We start from the raw sequence: 22,205 nt of genomic DNA, 5'->3' as shown, positions 1-22,205 counted from the left end.
GCTGGCTCCTTCCCTCCGTGCCCTGATGGCTGACTGTAGATACAAGAAACCCTTCCCATCAGCACAGGATTTCTGCACTTTGCAGCAATATTATAAAGTGCCAAAGAAGATGCAATAATGGGAAGAATTACTACTTTGAAAATCAGCTCCATTAATTTTACGCCCGAATAAAATCATCCAGAAAATAGCACACATCGAAGATGCATGTCATCAGCATAAAAGTGGAAAATTATAAATGTAATCAAATTTGACAATACTGAGAGGAGATGTCAGCTGCTGGTCATGGAGACTGCATTTCAATACAGCAAACTCCAGGAAAACTGTGATGCCCCAGTGGAGCCAAACCAGCACTGAGCAAGAGGTTGTGGCACAAGCCAGAATTTGCCATTCACAATGCAGTCTAAATAATGTGTTGACACTGGGATAGAAACACTCTTAAGAAAGCTCTGGCTGTGCCATGACTTTCAGGTTTAGCTTGTTTCACAGAAGATGATATGGAAATTTGAATCAAGCTTTTTGAATCTCCTGATCCTGACTCCTTTTTTCACCAGTCTTAGAAGCTGCTACATTTGGAGCAACCAGACCAAGCCTCAGTTCCCAAAGGGCACTTCAGACCGCATTCACCCTTTCTCACCTAGAGCAGCCCTGTCTGAAGCCAGCTCTATGTGCCACACACAAACCTAGGGCACAGAAATCAGCTTGAGCTGGGAAATTTTTGCGGTGCCAGAAGTACAGCGACACATGCTGAGGGTCTCTGAGGACTGTGGGAGGCTCAAGAGGCGATTCTGTAGGAGGAAACAACATAAAGCCCTCTGATAATTCAAGCAGAACTGAATGAAACAGCCATGCATGACATAAGGCAGCCTGCAACCAAGCTGAGGGGTTTTACTCCTCTCTGCTCCAAACTGGGGTTGCAGCTGCTGCATTTTGCAGCTGCCGCTATTAAAAAGCTGAAAGGGTTTTTTACTAACTCAACAAAGAGACTAAGACAACAAACTAACCTCTTCAGGCACAGCAGCCACAAGAGTAAAAAAAAAATCTTGGGTATTTTTGACTGCTGCCATGGAGACATAATTTCTTGGTTAATAAACAAGAAAACAAGAAAGAATATATATATTATTTCTTAATCAGCATTTTAGCCTCTTAAACAGAAAGAGTTTGTCACAATTTTGGGTTAATGCGTGGCCAGCATTATATACAATCAGATAATTTAGCTACGACAACAGCCAGAGGAGGGGAACTCCAGGGGACCCATCTGAGATGGGCAAAATGGTAGCAGGGACTCAGAGCTGAAAGATGCAAGTGCAAGTGCTTGCACTTTGGAAGAAAATCTAAACTGCTCCCCACTGCCCAATTAGCTGATGTGCTGCATTCATGGCTGTGGCATTGATCATAAATAGCACCTTGCTCACTTGTGCCTCTCCTCCTCTGCATCACCCTGTTGTCTCTCTGTCTTCACCCAGGATTGAGAGCTCCCTGGAGACAGAAGCTGTCTTTTCAGCTACTGCAGTCCAAATAAATAAAATAAATGGATTCCTGAGTACTAAAAAAGGCAACAATGGAAAACTTTTTATTCCAGGTATCTTACCACAAAGAAACTGCTCAATATGCACTGGTTGAAACAGCTGGAAACATTTTAAATATTACAACTTTAAATACTTATCCAGAATGTCATGTTTCCACAACCCTATCTCAATACTGTACAGCCTAAACAACTCCTGTGAAGAGCCTGGCACCTGCTCTTTAGAGAGAGAATTCATATTTCATACAGATGACTCTTGTATGTTTACAGTTCCTCATGGACAATGATGTTTGATGGAGAGATCCTGGCCTACAGAGAGTCTGGGAATTAGAGGTGCTCCAACAGCACTTCAAATCAAAACCATGTAAGTTTATAGATTTTAAGGGAAAATTATTTTCCTTTTGTTGATGTAGAAGAGGTGTTAGTGGGGTGAAAAAAAAAAAATCTACAGAAAGCATATGGCCATCCCTTAATCCATTTTTAATTTAAAGCAGGCTGGATTCTTAACTACACAGATAATTCACTAGGCAATGAGAACTGGTGAAGGGTTTGCATGTCAAAATGCTTAAATATTTTTTACAGTTGTATTTGTTGACCTATGAAAAAGATCTCTCTCCAGAACTTCAAAAGCAACTCACACCATCACAAGTATAGCGAAGTAGCAATGAAATAGCTTCCTTTCATAGGAGGAAAATTATCACCTCCACTCAACTCAGTGGGAAAAACAAAAATCTAAACCACAACTGACAGGTATCTCCTGTGACGAAGAAGAGATGTGGCATTCACAAGGAGGAGGGTGTGTGTGGGTGTGTGTTTTTCCTCAAAGCTAGCTGCTTCAAGGCTGGCTGCTTCAGTAGCAATAGAGACCTTTCCTGTGATTATTTGAGCCTCAGAAGCATGAATCTGGATATTAGAGCACTGTCTGTGTGCCTGCATTCAAATGATGACTAGCATTTTCCCCGTCTAAGCTCGTATCAGCCTAATACAGGAGTAGTTTTCAATGTAACTTCTAATTCTCCTCTCTTCCTCTGTTGTTCTCACCCCCTTTTTTAATTACATTCAGGATGTTTTCTTATTGATTTACTTGTTTTTGTATTTAGATGCAGGGATTAGAAATTCTTTTTATATGGCAGTTCAGTTTTCCATTTAAAAAAGCCTCTCATGTTATAAACCCAGGGGGAACTGAGGAGGAGATTTTGATGCATGGAGGAGGTGGAGGCAAGATGGTATTTGGAAATTGCAATGCACTTTGCTCTATCTCAGCATCCTCTGCCACATAATGCATTGCTCTCTGCCACAAAAGCCACACTCCCCTCCTGTGAAAGCAACTGCTCAGATGGACAGGACTCCTGGCTGGCAGAAAGGATTAGTCATATTTCCAGAACACAGGAAAAAAATCCAAACCCCTTGGAAATGGACAGATCATCTTTTGATACTTAGCTGAATTTGCCTTCAGTTTGTGACCCATCTGGGGGCTCAAAGAGTCTACGAAAAGTAAGTAAAGAAAGCAAACCTATTGCCATGAGGATTACATTCAATCTGCAAAGACAAATCCACCTTTTAAAATTTTCAGGGTCTTAAAAACGAAAAGAAAATATTGAAAAACACCAATTTAAACAATGCAAAGATTTAGGGGCATAAATGTGCAAATAGAACAGGAAATCCCAGAAAAGGAGTATTTCTCTGGCTTATTCTTACACTTAGTATCTATTTGCATTTCTACAATGTCCTTTGCAGAGAAATTCATAGATGATCTCTAAGATTCCATACACTCCTGTCAAATAAAACATGGTTTATTCCTGAATTTTCCAAGCCAAAAATAAGGTTTAGAGCCCACAAGGTCTACCTACTAGCTCTTACACTGAGCTTTCCTCACAGACCTAGGAAAATAACCTGGGAAGTTCTAAACCTCTCTGAATCTCCAGGCCCCCCACTGGCCCCTACTTCACTGAAAACCAGATGCAGAAGCATTCCAGAACAGGCTGAAACACTCCCACAAATTGTGTTTTCCCAGCTGACCAAGTGCTGGATGCTTTCAGTGGTCCGGATGAGTAATTACATTTCTATCACTTTGGGAAACCTCCAAAAGGGGTGCTGCTATTACCTTTCTGCAGAGCTCATGTGATGCTGCAAGCTCAGGATTAAGACCAGGTTTGCCTGTTTGTTACATTATTTATGCAGAGCAGATTGTTTGGCAATTACGTTTAAAGTACAATCACAGTGCCATTTGTACTTGCTCCGTAAAGAGGCAAAAGTTTTTTAAGGCATTAATACCCTGAAAAGTACCAGGGTAAGTGGAAATGACTGTTCTCTCTTATTAGCTGCATGGTTATTTATACTTTTGCAGATTACCATGGTGCAGTGCAATTAGGCTTTCTAAGTACTGTTCAAATTGAAAAGTTTCAAGGGCTCTGCTGAATAATTAACCCTTAAATACATTCACAGGAATAGCCTTCAGCAAATGGCCAAAGCCTGCTCCAAACAGGGGCTTTTAAATCACCTGTGAAGAAAGAAGTATTAGAGTCCATCTGCCAGGAAGGGCTCACACCCAAGCGATGGCTACAGTGCACTGACTCTTCTACCAGCTACACTTTGAGGAGGTTTCGCAGTAGCTGTAGTACACCAGGTAAATCTGAAACATGGTACTTGGTCTCACCAGCCCCTGGCTGCTGGTTTTTTGGTTTTGTTTTGTTTGTTTTTGGTTTTTTGTTTTGGTTTTTTTTAATGTACCTAGGGTAAAAAAAACACCTGACAGCAATTCTGTTAAAGGCATACTACTCCACAGGCAGGATGAAACAATTTGGTGATTTCAAAGGTCAAGGAACTGACCTGTTTATAGGGGTGAATTTGGGGGCTGAGGTGATTTTAAGTTATTTCTTTATTTTAAATGCAGACACACGCCTCCAAACACAGACTCTGTCCAGAAGCAGATTTCCCCAGGACAGGACAGTCCATCTCCCATGCCAGACTAGGAACATGGCAGCTATGTGACACCATCCAAGTACATCCACAGTGGAGAAACATCAGCACCTCACTGTGGCATCTCTAGCCCTTCAGCAGCTTCTCTCCTTACAGCCCAACACACAGTCACCACCAAGATGACCATCTTAGCACACAGGGGTGAGGAACAAGGCTAAGATCAGCTAAGATTATATAGTACACTGTGTTTTACTCCTTCTCAGACAGTTCTAGCAAGTGTGTACCCACCTAAAGAGGCTGTTCTGATTGCCAGCCTCACAGGAGACAGAGGAGGGAAGGGACTTGTCTAGGGACACTCAAAGGTGAGAAGGAAACCAAACTCCTCTGCCTGTCAGGGAAGTGCCATTATATGATGAAACCCTCTTGTTTGCAGACCCCACTTCATTAGAGGAATGTGCCCTAATCATGTATCCCTTTTCCAAAGAGCAACTCCATTTGTCTCAGATTCTTTCCCAGCTCCTCCTCTGATGAGCTCAGATACTCCCCCATGCCCACAGCCTGGGTCAGCCCCCAGTTTCACAAGAGACAGGGTACAACCCTCCATGCTTGCTGTGATCCCCACAATCCACATACCTCCACAGTGAACTCTCCGTAACACTCCCCAAGTTGAAGTCGTAGAGCTTTGTCAGAATGAGAATCACCTAGAGAGGGGAAAGGGAGGGAGGAAGAGAGAGGGAAAAGTGGAGAAAAAAAAAAAAGGTTGATGTTAGATTTTGTAACATTACATAGGACATCTGAAACCACCCAAAGGAGAGCTGAGCATTTATCCATTAAAGTTGCAGTATTATAGGATAAAGTAGGTTTAAAAAATAAAAGGGGAAATCATTAGCTTTGTACATTGTATAACCAGTAAAACTTATTTTAATCCCAAAATGTTTTGCATTTGAAATAAAACATGCCACCAGGAACAAATCAGACGTTGTGAGCTGACCTCTCTGCAACTACAACTATTGAAAGTCAGGGATGGAATCAAATGCACCCTTGTTAATTGAATAGCTCAATCTAAAATTACAGTCAGCTTCTTTTGTCTCCCAACATTCTATCACTAATTATTCAGCTTCCATGGAAAAGACTGGCAAGTATTTTTATGTAGCTCCTCATCCACCAAAACAGTCCATCTTGCCTAGAGTCAGCTTTGTTTTCTCCATCTGCTGTCACTGGCTCCAGAGCATGGGAATTCCTATGTGCCTTCCCCTTTCCACAGTGGTAAGAGAGACAGAAGTGCAACATTCTGCTTATGCACTGAGCAAGACAGACACCTGCATCTTTAGTACTCAAGGAGAGTCAGAGGCTCCAGGAGTCACTGACTTTCTGAAGAAAACACTCCAGAGTCATGCCCCTGCAAAACTGAGGTTGGGGGAGTGGGGAGTAAAGCAGTGCACAGGGGACCACAGAGCAATATACTTTCCCTCTGAAATATCTGGTACTCTGACCTCAGATTTCACAGGTAAATGTAATTCTCCTGGTTACAAGCTATACTGCCCAATGCCTTTCTCTCCAGAAAGGCAGTTATGCATTCTGATAACTTGGGAGCCTCTGTGCAAGCTCCCAGGCATACATGGGATGGGAACTTGTGCAGAAAGAATAGAGTTTTCTCAGTGGAAGGTAAGAGCATGTGAGCATCTGCTCCTTGCCTTTTTAGCATAACTGGCATCATACAGTTCATTTCCTTGGATTCTACAGGAGCAGCCTCAAAGAAGAGCTCCAGGGCACCTCTTCATTTTTGTTTTGCATCATTTTAACATTTCAGCATCATTGCAGCGTTCAAGCACAGGCCAGTCTCCCTCACATCTGCTCCAGCTGTGAGAAAGAGCATCCAGGGCAGTGGGCCCCCAGCCCTGGATGGGTTTGTTAACAGTTACTTCACAGTTTGCCTAAAAAGTGGGTCCAAGTGGGAGTTGTGGATCAAGTGGCTGAGTTCATTAATGTTTTCCTATGCAACAAAGATCTTTGCTTATACAAAAGCCAGGCGTCCCTCCCTCCTGCTCCTCCCACAGCAGTGGGACCAGCCTTACCTTTCATTGAGCTTTCCCAGCTGAAAGGCTGAGGGGTGCAGAGTTTAAAACTTGGCAGAAAAATGCCAAAGGAATAATCTGCTGCAGCACTCGTTTACTGTCAGCATAATACCAGGAAAAAAACTTGTTCAAATTTTAAGGGACCTTGGTACGTGACTATGCAGTCAGTGCCCAACTTAATGATTTTACAATAGATGCTCAAATAGATTCCTCCTTCTCCTGGATTCACTTTTACCACCCCCTATTGCATTTTTCCCTTTTATTTTCCATGCAGATACCTTTAGGAAGAATATAATAGCCAAGCTGCTTCCAGCAGGGTGTGAAAAGAAACCTGCCAGGCAGATTTGAGTCAGCATATGCACGTCCATGTCAGCTGAAACCAAGGCTGTGCTATGGGGAAGTAAGGCTAACATCCTTTTTTAATGCAGCATAAACCCTGGACACACCTTCCCATACAAGGGGGGGAAGAGCCAGCTGCAAGCTGCAGCATCCAAGGTTTGTATGGTCCATGCCTCCTCCCCTCACACTCAGCAGGGCAGCCTTCTCCCAGCTAAAACCCAATGACAATGACATTTTCAGGATGTTCCCTATATTCCCATGGGGACTCAGCCAGCACTCCTCTCAAGACTCTTTAGGAAACCATGGCACTAGCCCTGCTCTGCCTGAAATCACACCCTTTGTATTGCTCACATCCGTGGTGAGGTTTCACAAAGTTTTCAAGTTTCAGAGTCTAAGCACACTGAAGACAGCTGAGTTCAGTGGATCCCAGATTCCTTCCTAAACATTGTAAATAAAATCTCTGTGTCTTGGTCAAATTTCAACAGATTCTACCTTATTTCTACTCTAAATTGGCATTACAACTAAAGGCAGCATCCGTACTGCCACAGCTCTTTGTGTGTCTGTCCCCAGATCTCCTATGCCCTATATTTTTGAAGACATCACTTACCTATTACCACCCTGCAAATCCCAGGATAACAACAGCTTTACAGTAGTGGGCTGAATGCTACTCAGCTCCTGGGTATAAATTCATAGTAAAAGCACGTTGTTTAGTATGACTTTTCTGGATTTTCACCCAGGATGACTGACTAACATCCATCTCTACTTGTTGGTGATGCACAGAAAGAACAAGTGTGAGCATCCCTCTGCAGTATCTCACACAGGTTCCCAGGAAACAGCAGGAGTTGCCTGAGGCAGTGGTAATGCCTACAGCAACTTGTCCCTAAAATCACTCTCTACACGACCCCAGGACAGGCAACATTCCCACACCATTAACCCAGGCAGCTTCCACTCTGCTCCCACTTGCTTCTGAGAAGAAACACCCCAGATTCAATAAAGGCAACTCTTGCAATGGTTTGGGAGTCTGAAAACCAGAGAGGATCTGGAAGTTTGAACACACAAACTTCCCAAGAAAAGCTGCAAAAGCACTTACCCCCTGCACGCTGCCTCATGAGACCACAGAGCAAACTGAGCTGCTCAGGAACCGTCCCAGGGCTGAGACACAGACAAGAGCCTGAAAGGCAGAGCTGCATCCTGAGCTGCTTCCATGGGGTGTTGGACACAGCTCTGCAGAGGAAACATCAAACCCTTTCAGGAGGATATTCTGAGGCCCCATCTTGCCCCAGCTGTGCCAAGAAGAAACACGGAGCAGGGGCAGAAGGAGTAATGAGCCAGATTTTCTAAGACGCTGCGTTGTTTGAATGCTTCTATTGAAAAAGAACAAAACAAAATAGGAGGAAAATTGGACACGTTTTCCAAAACTGAATTCTGACAGGAAAAAGAAAAATTAAAAAGGGAAAAACCTTCATTGACTCAGGCTGAGACATTTGATTCCAATTTCTGCTTTGTAGTTGAAGAAGCTCAGCTTGTTTCTGTCAACACTACCAAATGACCTTTTTTTTTCCCATGCCAGTGTAATTTTGCATGAAAATCTTGGTGGTTTTCATTTTAAAACCTGAATTCTACTGAAAGTTGGAGATTTTACAATTAAGTTGCTATTTCAAAACAAAACCATTTTCTTCCCCTAAACTGAGAGAAATCTGGAATAGCCTGCCCCATAGAAAATGCCCACTCTGCAAAATAAATTAAAACATTTTGCTCTGGGGAAAAGAAATACACATTTATTAAGTTACAAGCAATTCAGAAACAGCAAAAACTTACACTTAGGCATTATTTAATCAAAATAAAGAAAATGCCTTTATAGCGCCAAATTAAATGTTTTCTATTCATCAAACCAATCTTTCCAAAATTAATTCCAAGTCAGCTCAGTGTTAAACTGCATCTTGCTATGGGATCGTAATTCTCACTTCAGGAAATGCAGCTCAGATATGGAATTTCCTCATCTCCTGCAGGCTAGGCTCCACACACTACACCATGCTTCCCAGGACACCCCAGGGCAGGTGTCCCATGAGAAACCAAGCAGCTCAGCTGGTTGAGAATGGAAAAAAGGGAAAGAGTTTGCAGGACTGAGTGTGGAAATAGGGAGGCTGAATTGCAGCTCCCTTAAGGCAATACAGTCCCTCCAGAAAATGCAATTTCAAGCTGAGCTTACACAAAACTTAATGACCTGAATAATTTAACAAATTGTTTTGGTTTTGTAGACAGAAATGGGAGTGGAGAAAGGATAATTAGAAAAAATATATTTTCTTTGGAAAGAAGGGATGTTCCAGTTCTACAAGAATTTTCTTATGAGCTTCTTTTTTTCACACATGCATCTCCATATTGCATATAGGCTGGATTTTTTTTCACTGTCTACTAAATACCCTGCTTTAAGGCTTATATTAAAAAATGCCAACACCTGTCAATCAGTTACCCTCAATGGTCTATCCTTCAGTGCAGGTTAAGGGCCTCTGGCACTGAGGAATCCTGACACAATGCTCTATATAGCATACTAAACCACTAAACCCAGATTTAATATGATGGACCATTTCTCTAAAATAAGGCCAGCAAATGTCCAAAACTGTCCAATTCAGCAGCCTTGAGTCTTGACACAACGTGGCTGGCATGAAAGCAGAAAAACTACAGCCGGGAACACTAGCCCACGTTTCATTCCATCTCAAAAACAGATCCCCGAAGGGATCACAATTGTTCAGGCAATTATGAGGAATCTCCAAGCCTACAAATCACAAAAGTACTCAGAAGCTTTTCAAAATGTTTGGTGGCGTAACAATCCTCCATGCCAATAAAATTTTACTATGAAGGAAAATTACTTTAGTTCATTAAACCCAGCTCCAAATCTTGCCAGTTCTGCATTGGCAAAGTGCCTTGCATATACCCCAGAGTGGGATATATGATGTCTGTTTCCCACAAATTAAGAGTGCAAAGGCACTGCAGCTCCTTCAGCAGGTTGATAAGGAACTTCAGAACAAGTGAAAAGCACTACACCAGAGGCTCAGACCTCACACTCAGGCTCCTGTGTGAGGGGACACTCATGTTAGAGACATGAGAAGGAAGAGCACAGCAGCCAGAGAGACATCTGAAAGGCCAGCTCTGATTGACTTCACAGGACATCCCCTCTCTGAGTGATCCTGCTATATCAGCACAGAGATTGACGCAACTCATCAGCAGCCCTGTGCACATATTTGCCAAGTGTAATTAGTAAAGAGTACGGGGATGAACACTAGGCAGCACAGAGCACAGCAGAAAGAGGGCAGACAAATTTACATGTGAAAAATGAGAGCTCTCCACTCACTTGTTCTGGCGTGTTGGGGTCTCTCTGTCTCCTGCCCACAGACATATTTATATTTCCATAATGCTTGCAACATTTTCTACCCTCCAAGCCAGCCGTAGGAAGTTTGTCTGCAATTTCCATCTGCCATTCCCCAATCCATATGAGAACAACAGCACCCAAGAAGTAAATGTCAAATGCGAGCAACCACAGGCTATTGGGAACCAGTGTCAGTAAAATGCTCACAGCTGAAAACAAAATGGCTTAAAATGCTCTGGGACTTAAATGCCAGCAGCACTGACCTAGGTGTAGGTCCTAGACTTGGTGTAAGTCCCTGATGATTTCCTCTTTGGGATTTTTCAGGGATTTTGTTTGTTTGTTTTGGGTTTCTTTTTTGTTGTGGTGGTGGGTAGTTTTCAAGGCACAAGATTATTAACTAAAGATGGACTGATTGGCAAGCACAGTCATGATCATTAATTTCTAAGGCACTTTTTCATGCAATCTCTTCATTCAAAGCTAATTCTGTCAAAAGGCACCAATACCAGCCTAATTTTTTCCCAAACAAACACTCAAAAGATGGGGAAAGGACCATTTAAATGTTCAATCTATATTTGTGCTTATGTGTGCGGCAGGCTGACCCCAGCCAGCAATTAAGCACCAACCCAGACACTGACTCTGTCCCACCCCAGATTGATGGAGGAGAAAACCAGAAAAACAAAAGTGAAAAAATCTGATAAAGACATTTTCATTAGTCAAGGAAACGGAAGTAACAATAAATAAACAAAAAAGTGATATAAAGGCAGTCATAAAGACTGTCCTCCCCAACAGACCGATGCAAAATCAGTCTTAGAACAGAGTTACTATTGCTAAAGATGATGTTGTATGGACACAACACCTTTCTGACCTCCTCTTTGGTTGGGCAGAGTGAGAAAAAGGAAACCTGACACTGAAGTTCTGTTCAGCTACACCTAAAACACTGATGTGCTATCAGCACTGCTTCAACCAAGAATTCAAAACACAGCATGGCACAGGCTGCTCTGAAGAAAAATATTCCAGTACAAGTGTTTTCCCAGGTCAAGGTAGAGTGATTCTCAAAATCAATCACTACATAATCCTGGTCTCTTTAAAATCTCTTCACACAAATGCAGCCTCAAAAATACACCTGTGCACGTGAGCGATCACACTATGCAACATCACCATCCTCATTTCCACTGGAGGTCTGAGTGCAGTTGCCAATACCCAGGAGTGCTATCTCCAGTTGTAAGAAGCATATAGAGCTACTGCAAAGCTCCCAGGAGAGAAATTTAAATTCCACAGGTATTAACAGATTCTGCAAGCACCACCACTATGAAACAAGGCAAGAAATGGAATCTTTGTTTTACTGATGAGGAGGGCAAAGAGAGGTTAAATGAAATTTTAAGTGTTTCTCTATATGGAAACACTCAGAAAGAAGATTCCAAATCAATTTTTAAGAGTTTGGTTCAATCCACTTTGTGAATACATATGAAAAATCAAAGACCACTTTATTCCGAGAAAGAGTCTCCATCGAGGAATTCAGCACAGCTGAAAGAATTCAATTTAGCACATTTTGATAATTTAAGGTGAGAGGCATCATCTGGAAGATAAAATACCAATGTGAGTTCACCCAGAGTAAGAGAATGATTAGCTAAAAAGGAACAGATACACCTTAAATACAAATCTCCCCTTTTTTCCCCAGTCTGGTGAGCAAGGCTGAAGAAAACTTATCTTCAGATAACAGGAATTAATGAATAGCACATCCTAAGACACAAAAAGAAAACAGCAGAGATACTGCTAACAAACATAGGCCAAATCCTGCTCCTGGAAATCAGAGTAGCACTTGTGTAAGAGTAAAGCTTTGCCAACTTAACCTGCAGCAAAACTTTTCCTTTTTTTTTTTTTTTTTTTTTTTTTTTTTTTTTTTTTTTTTAATATCTCTGGAGAGACAAAAATGATCTGTGGGTAGCTTCAGGCAGTGCAGGCAAAAGAGCCCTCTGAAATTGAAAGAGACAAGTCCCAAGATCACACACAGAAGCAAAACGTGTTCCAGTGAACTTGTGATCTCCAAACAGCTGAGACTGTCAAATTTGTCCTCAAAACAAGAACCAGTAACTAAAAGGAGGATATTTGCCTTTAATCCTCCTTTGCCTGTGTTGCTTATCACTTTCCAGTAGGAAAACTGCCACAGCAGGCTCCTTCTGTCCCCTGCCCTCCTCCCTGTCGATATAAATCAGGCAGCACAATGAGCTGGAGCCAGAGCAGAAGACTTTCCCACTGGCTCAGCCAGAGACAGATCACATTATCTTCACAAAAGCACCTTCCAGATGTAAGCAGCAGTTTGAAATTCCCATTTCCAGGACTTGCCCTGAATGAACAGAACCTGAGGGTGCACAAAAAAACCCAAAAAACCCTAACCCAGAACTACAGGGCCTAGCAGAAAGAGCCAGGTGTGGAAACCCCAACTCTCTCCTCTAGTGCCTTTACAAGCTAAAGCAGGGCAGGAATTTTGTGTGCTGGTTTTCCCTTGGATGCCTTGGCAATTCAAAGACAAGTCCAGTCTGTCAAAGAAACAGCACCTGTCAGCATCAACACTGAGAGAGACACCTCTTCCAGAGCCATGGATATACCTTACTGGCCTCTCAGTGTTGTTAACTGAATCTGACAGGATCTTTCATGCCTTTAGTTTTAGGCATTTTTGTGCAGGGACTGTAATTTAGGATATGTTCAGAGATGCCTTGCACATACAAATCCTTGCCATGGTAGTGAATGCAGCTGAATAACCCCACCAGCAAGGCAATGACTAATGACTCGGGAACTCAGAAAAGGAATTGGACTATAATGCTTCACAACAATGTGGGAAAAGGAGTCTGATTTTCCTCCTCCCAAGGCAGATACTCCAATTATCAACCAAAGGGAGAGTATTCATAGCCACTAGCTGTATGGTGGCTGACTTGCAGCCACCAGGCTCTTTCGTCTCCACTACACATTAAAAATTGGGCAATATCTCTCATGCAACATTTTTCCCAAGAAAGTAAGAAATAGAATTGGTAAATCCAGCCTCAGTTTCAGCAAACGTATCTCCTGCACACCTGCGTGCTTACCCTTAGTGCACACACACAAAAATTGCAACCCTAATTGCAATTGTGCAAAACCTCCTCAATAAAGAAATAAATGAGATGCCTACAGCAATGTTATCAGTCCTTAAAGAGCAGTGGATTCTGTCCCAGAGGCTGCAGGAGAGCGCACACCCTTGTGTGCATATGTGTGTGTCTGTGTAATATAAAAGCAATTATCAGCCACACAGAATGAGGAGTGTCTGGAAAAGGTGTGGTGATCGGGAATAAACACACTGGAAGGGAGGGTGGACACACCAACATTTTCAGCAGCTTGTGAGTAGCGTTAGTCAGAGAGTAAGAGAAGTCAGAGATAGAAAATACTCTCCAGATTATCTGATCCACCCCCCGACAAGGCACAGTTTTGCTCCACATAACTTTTCCCAGCTCTTCAAGATGGTTTTTCTGTGCATAAACACACATTCCCACCAGAAAAGACATCTAGGTTGCTTGAAATAACAGAAGCCTGAACTTTATCTCTGTGTAACTCAGTTTAACATAAATGCAATCTCTCCTGTCAGGTAATGGTATGATTTATGGGTCTCCTATCATACCTTATAAGAGGTGATAGCAAGGAACTCATAATTTACTTCTATTGATTCAGTAACCCACACCAGATCACACATCCCAGTTCCTTCCCCTGGCTAAGAAGCCTCCTCTGAAGCCTTGGAAACTTTATCTTTTTTCCCTTCTCCATCTTCCTTTTAAAGCTGCTGTGTGCACAGCTCTAAGTTCAAGAAGGAAATGAAAAAAGGCCCCAGATACTTTGCTGGCTCAGGTCTTATTCCAATTATCTCCTGATACCATCTGCGAACCAGCAGATTTTGTGCAGCAATTTATCTCTGTGGAGTCAGTCCCATTTCTGCTGAAGGGCCATTTAAAGCTTCTGACATGGGGAGACCTGAAAAGAAGGAATGACTTGAACTCCAAGTATGGGTACACTACCTTCACAGGACAGTTCTCAATTTAATTAAAAAAAAAAAAAAAAAAAAAAAAAAAAGAGAGAGAGAGAGAGAGAGAGAGAGAGAGAGAGAAGAAGAAGAAGGTAAGAGAGCATAGCCCTTTGACATCCTATAAACTGCCAGGACAGGAAAGGCAAGAGTGTCTGGTTCTATAAAAGAAGCTAAACTATGCGGGAAATTTTGTGTCTGAGGCATTTCTGAAAGGTAGAGGGCAAAAAAAGCTCCCATAAAAGTGATATTTCAAGAAAATTCAGGCTGATTATAGCTTTTCCATTTCAGATTCCAGGTTCTACTCAGGAACTCTCATTCCTCTCACACACATGCCCTCTCAGCTCTCCCCAGCATACATATATATACACATATAAATATTAGTGATCTTCAGATTCCAATTAGCAACTCAAACAATTGTTATTCGTGAGTGCATGAGCAAGAGATTCTCTCTCCCCAGGGACAGAAGATGGACTAGATATCCTGCTAAAGAAGATGGATAGGATATCCTGTATCCATTCCAGCCTCATGTCTGCAAAGGCTTTCTTCACTTGAAAATGCCTCACTGCTAGCACCCGAGAATCAGTCCAAGAGGTGGAGTCTTACAGATGTTACCATGAAGAAAACAATGTACCTGTTGGGAGATAAACCCTCACGTTCATTTTAAACGGCCAGTTAAGAAACCTTCTCCCCCTGAATCCTTATCAACTGCAAATCCAAGCTCCTCAGACTTTGGTTTATTCCCTTCCTCACAACAGCCCAGGGAAAAAAGGATTTTTGCAGATTGTCAAGTGACAAGCATAGCACAGAGGGAAAAAGGGCAAAATGCACAAATTGTTCTTATTATGGTTTTGCAACTATCAACGTCCAATAATCAGATTTTCCACCACATATGAGAACCTACTTTAAACAACTGTAACATCATTGTACAAATTCATTATGTAATCGCGATGTCTTAAATATGCATACATGGAGTACTTATAATTAAACGGTAGGGAAGGTGAAACATGAGAATCATCCAGGAAGAACGAGATAAAAATAAAAGTGATCCTTTAAATTATATGAGTAGGAGTCACAGGCAACTTGGGTCAGTCAGGCTGAGTGGGACACACAGAATAGGAAAGTGCCTGAGGTAAGAGACAAGCACGAGTCAGGGCTCTTGACAGACAAAAGGTCAGAAGCAAGAGTTTGAGTACTAAATAGCCAATTAACATATTTTTACATTATTATAGATTTAAAAAAAAATTAAATGATCTGATTATCCTATATATTAAGGTAATAAAAACGTGGTCTGTTCAATTAACTGCAGTCTCCTGACCTTGAACTTCTGTTTATGCAGTTCTCATCTGCAGGTGGCAAAACCTACTTTAAAACTTTGTGGCTCAACTATGGTAAGGTCAGACTTTGCTCTAGCAGCTCCTTTTCCTACTCATATTCCTTTGAAATAATTTTTACTCATGATTTTAATCACCTTTATTATTTTTATTCTGTATTCATCATATGAACATATTTCATCATCATTACAATGGCTGAACTACCTGTACCATGAGTAGCTTTTTATTTTTACTATTATTATTATTATTAGTCTTGTATCCTTAAATAGTAAAGAAAAATTACTTTCACCTGTGAATTTTCATATGCTGCTGTGAAAACACACTCTGTCTAGGCAATTTCCTTTCTTTGCTCTTGTGCAGAGCAGCTCTTGCTCATGCCATGCATCCCTGGAGCCAGGATGTCATCTCCTTTGGAAGGCCTAACCAAGCAGAATTACATGAAATCTCTCTCCTCTGTCTCAGCACTAAAACTTGAAATATATTTCCCACCCACTCCCCCACACTCTCAAAAAACTGTCCTCTGAAAGACTGGCACCAGGTCACGGTGGGGAGAAAATGAAGGAATCTTTGAGGATCCACAATACAATTGTAATTTTTAGTGTCAGTCCAATAGTGCAAAAGGGTGGGGGGAGGTGCATTTAAGAAAAAAATCCATTCATCTGGTTTTGACTTTAGTAAGAAAGAAAATGGCTTTTTCCCCTCTTTAGAAATATCTTGTGCTAGTGCCTGCATGGGGAGATGTGGAACAGCACAGTTGAAGCTGTCAAGGGCAATTTTTCTTACAGACTTAAGTGTTCTGTTACTTACAAAAAAAGAGAAGCTGAGAAAAATAGAGGAACTTGAATTCCAATCTCCTTTAATGCAACATTATGGTTGAGAATTCCAAGCTGTAAAAGTAGGAAACTGAGAAGTACAGACTCTACATTGTGTACATGGATTGTATAACAGAAAAGAGGCAAATCACCTTTGCAGAAATCCAAAGCGCTATCAACTTTTGGAATCCTTTTTCAGCTGGTTGGGGCCCATGGACAGTTGGCCAGACACCTACTGGCTCCATTCTGCAACCCTCACTTCAATAGAAAACTTTCAGAAGGTTTGACATTGTGATCTCTCTCCTTTCCTTACTTAGGGATCTAAAAGATTATTTCTAAGGACCTGAAAGACTCTTGCCCTCCAGGAGACAGAGAAGTTGAAGCACACTCTTCATATCAAGCCTCTGTATGTATCTCTTGTTAAGAATCATGGTTGTGACAACTAAGACTTCTGACTGACATTTAAACTGGGACTGCTTTTACGATCAAGATTTATATGCTAAACTCTAAGAGATAGATCCATTTCACTCATGCATGACAAAGGAAGGCTCAGTGCTTTGCTCTTCTAGCACCTGCATCACCCATCACCATCAGAAGAACATCTAGGACCTAAAATCTGGAGGTGGAAAAGGGGAAAGAGACAGAGTCTCATGCTCTCTGAAAATCTTTTGCAGCTCTGCAGGTCTCCAGATTACCTTCAGGGGATTTCACATACATGGGCTACAGGGTTGTTTTGCACCTTACATTGAGATATCAAACCCACTCACCACTGCAGAAGTGCTCTAAAGAACAATAATAGTCCCACTGACTATTCTTGCATTGGAATGTTTTAAATGGTGCACCAGAAATTTCTCAAAGCCTCCAAAAATCATTCTGCCCCTTGAGGAACATCATAAGGAATGGCTGTGCAGTACAACAAAATAAGAATGTAAATTGATTAAACAAGATCTGTAATGACTCTGCAAGGTCTGTGAGAGTTTTCCTCTTCTCTTTACTGTCTCAAGAGCCCTGGATTACCATCAGAATAATCTCTTCTCCTCTCCCTCACCAGTCACACCACAAGGTCTTGTCTTTATCAGTGCCATGAAGTCACAGGAAAAATATACTTTTCATGAGAAAGTATTGAGCTGGCAAAAGCTGAGAGCTCTGAACATCACCAGAGGCTGAAGCATGGTGGGGACCAGAGGACTGATTCAAGCAGATGGTGTCAGTGTATCAACTCTGCACAGAATGCACGCATAGGAAAGGTGAGCACAACTTTTAAGTACCTGTGACAGACTAAAGAACAAACCCAAAGGCCCATTTTTGCCCCTGATGTTTTATGACTGTCCTTTCACTAAGATGATCGTCTACAAACTACTTTATATAAAACACCTCCCAAAACAGAAATATTTCTCTGGGCCCTTTTTATAGCAGGACTGACAGCGAGAGCTCCGGAGATAATCTTCAGTAAACCTAGTTATTGGAACAGTGTAACCTGTTGTAAATTCACATGTACAACATAGAAGAATGAAGATACTCCCCAGTCCAGCCTTTCAAATGGCAATTGATACAGATCTCTCTAGCAACTAGACCAGCACAAGACTGATTCCAACAGCTCCACAGCTCCTCACAACAATCCTGCAGCCAGAGCAGCTCTCATTACAAAACCGATGCACTAAAACAGGCACCAGGGGCTCAGCTTTAAACCAAGCTGTCAGAACACCAGCATCCTCCACTGTATCACAGAACTCAAGTTACCTCTCATGGACAGTAGCATTTTGGTTTTCCACAAACCCTAGCTCTTGGAGGCTAGGAATGCCTTAAAACAAAACAACAAAATCTCATATTCTCTTATTTTTACTTTTCTCTTATATGCATGAATAAATGCATACATTATATATATATATATATAAAATTTATAGATATACATAATGATTTTGAATTATTTCCATTGCATTATTTTTCCTGCCAAGAAAGAAGACAATAAATTATCTCAGGCTGCTTTAGATACCTCAGATTAGCAATGCCACAGTCAGAATAGCACAGAGCACTCTTGAACAGCTATTGCAACTACTTGCAGATGCCATGAGCCCTTTCCATTCAAGATTACTGTATTTACATTCAAACATAAAGGAAAATAAAACCAATTTTATTCACACACTTTGACATCAAGAGGCACTGCTGGAGAACAGCTTTGCATTCGCAGCACGTGTGGCATTCTTGATTAAATGAGGTCTGCACGAACATAATAAACCTGTAATTTAATTGGCCAAGCTCTATGAAAACTATTTAGAATACACGGATTGCAGTGTTAAGCAAACTGCAGCCCGTGTACAACACCCATGAATTACAGCAGTTTGGCAATGAGCTGACCAGTTGCTTCTCACAGCCTTTAATAACAATCAGCCACATCTTCGCAGCACAAGAGAAATTAGAGATCTGAGAAGTCTGTTAGCTCATCCAGAAAAAAAAAAAAAAAAAAAAAAAAGACGGGTCCCTGTGGGATAATTGCTAATATTCTGTCCAAAGTAGATTTAAAACTGTAAAACAAGGTAGTCTCTTTAGCAAAATCACTCAGCATGGCTGAAAATTCAGTTCCATAAAGCTTCCTCTAGACATGAAATTCAAATGTTTCCTCTTTAAAAAGGTTTAGAGCTAGTCCAAAGGAGCTTGGTCTCCTTTGGATTCCCTTCTAGTCAATAAAGAGAGGGGAGAGCTGGGAGACTAACCTTTCCTGGCCAAGAACCTTCACAAACAGCTCTCCTTCTACCCAGCTCCTCTGTGTCAGCTCTCAACAGGGACGTGTGGCAGCTCTAGTGCAAAATGCAGAAGCTCACTGTGTCCTGTACTAGAGCAGGGGCTCTGACACAAAGCTGGGTCTAGGTGAATGTCCTTGTTGCAAGCAGTGTCCATCCTTGCTCTAAAACCAGGCTGTATTTCCACTGCTCAGTAAGTTTCCATGCACTGCTTCAGTCCCATGGAAAGTCCAGAATTAACAGAGAATTAATATGCGTATGTATCAGAAGAGCTCAGGTGTAACTGGGAAGAAGGGAATTACAAAGTTTGCAGACTCTTACACACTACAAAATTCCCTGCTGCTAACTGAGGCATTGCTGATGTGGTCACTTTCTTCTGGCTTAGTATAAGCATTTAATGAGTGCCCCAACCTTTTTCCTAAAACGAGCCCTAACCTCTACTATCTTTGATATATGGGGACATTTACAAGCAGGATTTCATCCAGTCACCTGCATACACTCACTCCATGAGCTTGTTACATAAGAAGATGGAACTATAAGGGACATTTTGTCTGGAGCACCTTACATGTCCCCAAATCGTGCAAATCCCAAGACACTTCTCAACTCTTCTGAACAAACTTCAGACTTTAACCACAAAAGTCAAAACAAAGCAACATCCAAAAAAAAAATTAATATACCATAGGAAGACAGGAAAAGTCAAGGGCACTGCTGTTGTCCTCCAGCCTTGCAATAATGGGGGATCTGAGAAATGCCAAGATGATTGTCTGAAGTGGAACATCGAGAGCATGTCAGACACACAACATCTCTCTCCTTCAGAGGTGAATGAGACATTTTTTTAAACACAGACTTCTCCTATTCCACTCAGAAAGGTGACCATGTTACAGTGAAGAGTGATGCTTATGTATCTGACATGGTTCTATAAAATCCTTCAGGAAGAAAATTGCAAAGAAGCAGCAATTTATTATTTCTGCCACAAGAAAAATAATATCATTTGAGGATGCAAGATAAAGTTCTTTTTTACCCAAAGAATTACCTTCCTTTTAAGAAAGGCAAAGCACCCATAATGACAGAGGAAAATCTTGGGAAGTAGTACCAGAAAAAGGCATTAGAAGTGGCAATCACCATGTCAGACACACTACACTGCAGGGGAAGGGAAGAAAGACCAGATAATGAAATTACAGGGCATTGAAAATGTCAAAGAGCGACTGTGCTCTACCATCATTCACAGGTTATATGAGGCATTAACATGCTGATATCCCATTCCGGTGACAAAGATGGCAACAAGAACAGAAAACAGTCCAAAATGAATCTGTTGCTGAGACCAGGGATTTAATGAAACAGGGAGATGAGCAGAAAATTAATCTTACTTTCACTGTGCAGCCTTCAAACTGAAAGCTGCTGGCCCTGTTCAGGAGCAGTAACAGCTCAGGGATGCATTATTTCACTATCTTTATCTATGATCTCCCCAGACTTATGAGTCATCATCAAAAAAATGGGTGTCAAGTCTTTCAAAAAAGGACCAACCTTCTTGGCAGGCAACTGCACCAAGGTATTTCCAGCAAGGTATAAAGGAGAAGAAAAAGTCCTTCACATTTAAGCTGATTCACCATTAAATCAAGGGCCCAGGGAGGCTGGGGTATTTCTGTACTTGGAGGAATTCAAAACCTGACTGGACAAGGTTCTGAGCAACTTTATCACTGCTTCAGCCTTTGAAGCTGATCAGAGCAGGAGCTGGACCAAAAGATCTGCAGAGCCTCCCCCTGCAAACCCATTCTAAATCACTCTACAGATGAGTTCTGCTCTCTTCAGATTGATCCCTTCCCATTGATCAATATGAGCAGCACACACAACAGTAAAGCCAGAGGACCCTGTGTCTATCCTGTAACACACCTTCCTATCTCGCTTGAGATAGTTCATCACTATAAAAAAAAAAATCTTCTGCTGTTATTCCTTGTATAAAATGAAAAAAATAAGAGAAGTCATGGTAAATCAAAATGTCTGTTTATGGAAACTCCCTTCTGGAGAGAGTCTAATGGGTCATAAGATAGCTTGGGGCAGATGCAAATGGCTGTCAGAATCCAGAGAGATTTGTGTAGAGCCACCTCTGCACATCCCCTCCACACAATGGCAGTCCCATAGGGCAGAGCAGCACCATCTCAGCAGCACCACCCAAAGCAGCCACGGTCATGCTGGGAGCATTTCCTCTGCAAAGTCAAATGCAGCAGAAATCCTGCACTGTACCCCAAACTCCCAGATTCTGATGTTCTTCCTAGGTCTGGTACAGAACTGGTCCTTTTTGCAGCCCATCCTAATAAACCCTCCAATTGGAAAGACTGAGAGCAACACTGCTTCAAAAGGTTTGATAAGGTCAGCTCTAAAGAGTAGTTGATAAGGTTATTTGGCCTCCACAATGGTTGCTTATGGAGCTTGAATTTTCTATTTCAGAATTGTACTTCAGAACCAAGTTCACGCAAATTTAAACAGGAACATGCCTTTGAAAAGTAAAAGCAAAGTGAACAAAAAAACACATTCAATTAACTCAATCTGGAAAACATAAATAAAGCAGTTTCCTCAGTCCATCAAGCAGATGCAAATTTAATTTCAGATCACTCAATTTGTTTTCCTGTAAACAAACAAGTTGTTAAAAAGCAGGGGAAGAGAAAGCTTTGGAAACTCTATCTCTTATCACATATAGTATGTGCCTCTCTCCCTGCTGGCCCATATCACATCCAATCCTACAGTTTTCAAAGGCTGCTGGAATTCAATCTGCTAAAGGTGTGTAATAAATGAGGCTTTGCAGAGTGCATTTGTTGAGTAAGCAGGAGTATCTGGACATCTGTGGAAGGGGATGATTCACTAAGAGATGTGTGTAAGACAAAAGGCTCATCCTTACCTATTTCAAGGCCACATTTTCACCAATTTATTGGCACAAAATCTGCCAGACAACAAACTTAGCCAGACTGTGAATCAAAAATCTTTCCACCCCCAAGACCATCATTCTTTTACTGCTACACAAGTGGTTTTTGCATCATGCCTAGAAAGTAAAGATCACCTACTGCT

The 22,205-nt window shown here is 41.6% G+C and overlaps 1 protein-coding gene across 4 annotated transcripts in view; it reads right to left on the bottom strand.

Moving 5' to 3' along the window:
- SORCS3 (sortilin related VPS10 domain containing receptor 3) overlaps nt 1-22,205 on the bottom strand; it is a 275,376-nt gene that overhangs the window by 182,037 nt on the left and 71,134 nt on the right. For all 4 annotated transcript variants that reach the window (XM_040071470.2, XM_040071471.2, XM_040071473.2 and 1 more), the window contains one exon: nt 5,075-5,142. In XM_040071470.2, the coding sequence (XP_039927404.1) occupies nt 5,075-5,142 (68 nt within the window). The remainder of the gene's footprint in view (nt 1-5,074; nt 5,143-22,205) is intronic.

Source organism: Hirundo rustica, chromosome 8 (assembly GCF_015227805.2).
Source record: "Hirundo rustica isolate bHirRus1 chromosome 8, bHirRus1.pri.v3, whole genome shotgun sequence".
NCBI lineage: Eukaryota > Metazoa > Chordata > Aves > Passeriformes > Hirundinidae > Hirundo > Hirundo rustica.
This window is presented reverse-complemented; position numbering and strand designations above follow the sequence as displayed.